At 34.5% G+C, this 2,395-nt stretch overlaps 1 protein-coding gene across 1 annotated transcript; it reads left to right on the top strand.

Moving 5' to 3' along the window:
- Positions 1 to 234: 234 nt before the first annotated feature.
- LOC101510050 (CBL-interacting serine/threonine-protein kinase 25) lies at positions 235 to 2,124 on the top strand. Its single transcript, XM_004498761.4, has one exon. The coding sequence runs from the start codon at positions 518 to 520 to the stop codon at positions 1,772 to 1,774; it is 1,257 nt and encodes a 418-aa protein (XP_004498818.1). The 5' UTR covers positions 235 to 517; the 3' UTR covers positions 1,775 to 2,124.
- Positions 2,125 to 2,395: the final 271 nt, after the last annotated feature.

Below are 2,395 nucleotides of genomic sequence, written 5' to 3'. Positions count from 1 at the left end.
AATCTAAGATCCGTGGGCTTGAATTCTTCCAAAGCAAAAAAAATCAAAACAACAAACAAATGTCTCTAATGATAATGAGTTAACTAGTTAGTCGACCAAAACTTCCTTCTCACCTCTATTATTAATTGCATTCTTTAATTTCATTATTAGAAGGGGTCCCTCCCAACAAGGCTCCCAACTTTAACGTGGCTTTCCATTTCACCTATATAATTATAATTTAATCACATTTCAATTCCGTGTGCTCTCTAATTCAAAACTAACAAGTGTTCCAATGGTTGCCAGCCAAACCGTCACTCCTCTTCCCTTTATCACTACCTTTAATTAAACCCAACCCAAACCAAACCCACTTCCATCACACAACCAACATTCCTTCACTCCTCTTCTTCCTTTCCTTAGCCTAACTTCTCAACAACCTTCCAAAATTCCCACACAAAAAAATGTCCTTACAAAATAACCCGTTAATCATGCTCTAGTCACTACCATACTTTGTGCTACTGTTTTTATTTTTTATTTTCCAATGGAGGAATTAAAAGCAAACATATTATTTGGAAAATATGAGATGGGAAGGGTACTAGGCAAAGGAACATTCGCAAAAGTATACTATGGAAAAGAAATTGAAACTGGTGAAGGAGTAGCAATAAAAGTAATCGACAAAAACAAAGTGAAAAAAGAAGGAATGATGGAGCAAATCAAACGCGAGATTTCCGTGATGAGGTTAGTAAAACATCCAAACATCGTGAACCTTAAAGAAGTCATGGCAACAAAAACAAAAATCTTGTTCGTGATGGAATACATACGTGGCGGCGAATTATTCGCCAAAGTGGAAAAGGGAAAATTAAAAGAAGAAACCGCTAGAAAGTACTTCCAACAACTCATAAGCGCGGTTGAATTTTGCCACAGTAGAGGAGTTGCACACCGCGATTTAAAACCTGAGAATTTGTTACTCGACGAACACGGAGACCTTAAAATCTCCGATTTTGGTCTCTCCGCTTTGCCAGAACAGCTTCGGCAGGACGGGCTTTTACATACTCAATGTGGGACCCCCGCTTACGTGGCACCCGAGGTTGTTAGAAAAAGAGGTTATAACGGTTTTAAAGCTGATACTTGGTCTTGTGGTGTTATTCTTTATGCTTTACTTGCTGGATTTCTTCCTTTTCAACATGAAAATCTTATTACTATGTATAATAAGGTTTTCAAAGAAGAGTATCGATTCCCACCTTGGTTTTCGCCTGAATCAAAGAGATTAATCTCGAAGATTCTAGTTGCGGATCCTGAAAGAAGAATCACTATTTCTTCAATTATAAATGATACATGGTTCAAAAAAGGTTTATCAACTATTAATTCAAATGATGATTTGGAATCAGAGATGGTAATGATTAATTCTTCGCCTAAATTCTTCAATGCGTTTGAATTTATTTCTTCGATGTCTTCGGGGTTTGATCTATCGGGTTTATTCGAGGAAAAGAAAAAGAGAGGTTCTGTTTTTACTTCCAAGTGTTCTGTTTCGGAGATTGTGTCTAAGATTGAAAGTGCTGCGAAAAGTTTAAGGTTTAAGGTTGGGAAGGTTAAGGAATTTAAATTGAAGTTGCAAGGGATGATGGAAGGGAGAAAAGGGAAGTTGGCTGTGACGGCGGAGATATATGAGGTGGCGCCGGAGCTTGCGGTGGTTGAATTTTCTAAATGTTCCGGTGATACCTTTGAATATGTCAAGTTTTTTGAAGATGATGTTAGGCCTGCTCTCAAAGACATTGTTTGGTCATGGCAGGGGGAATGATGCCACGTGTACCGGTAACATGGCTAATTAAGATTCTCTTAATTTTGGGTGATAATATTAGTATTTTATGATTTCTCTGAAATTTGTGTATATAATTTTAATATATGCTTAGAGTTGGGTGCTTCTAGTTGAATAAGTTCTAACTAACTTTTCCTTCTCTTTTTTCACTTTTTGTGCATTTACTAGTGGCTTGAATGTTATGCAGATAGTTAGGATTTTGGTGAGACTGTACATACTCCACCCTAGAAGCCCTCGATTGTATAATAATAAAGTTAATTTTGAGGAAGAAATAACAAAACAATTAACTATTTGTGTTTTTATTCACAAATTGTTGATGTTCTTCCATTTAATTTCTTTTCTGTTTGTCTATTTCATGATACTTTTAATTAGAGAAATATTTAAGGTGTACACTTATTTAGATCAATTTTACCAAACTTGACACTTAAATTAATTAATTTTATTTGTGTTGAATTGAATTTTCAGTGTAATGGCTTACATGAAATTTGAATAAAATTAAATCTGTAACGTTAGATTCACATATTTATATAAAAAATTCTTAATGTAAATAATGAATTTAAATTTTAATATTTAAACATTTATATTTATAAAATTTCATCATGA

Source organism: Cicer arietinum, chromosome 4 (genome assembly GCF_000331145.2).
Source record: "Cicer arietinum cultivar CDC Frontier isolate Library 1 chromosome 4, Cicar.CDCFrontier_v2.0, whole genome shotgun sequence".
Taxonomy (NCBI): Eukaryota; Viridiplantae; Streptophyta; class Magnoliopsida; order Fabales; family Fabaceae; genus Cicer; species Cicer arietinum.
This window is presented reverse-complemented; position numbering and strand designations above follow the sequence as displayed.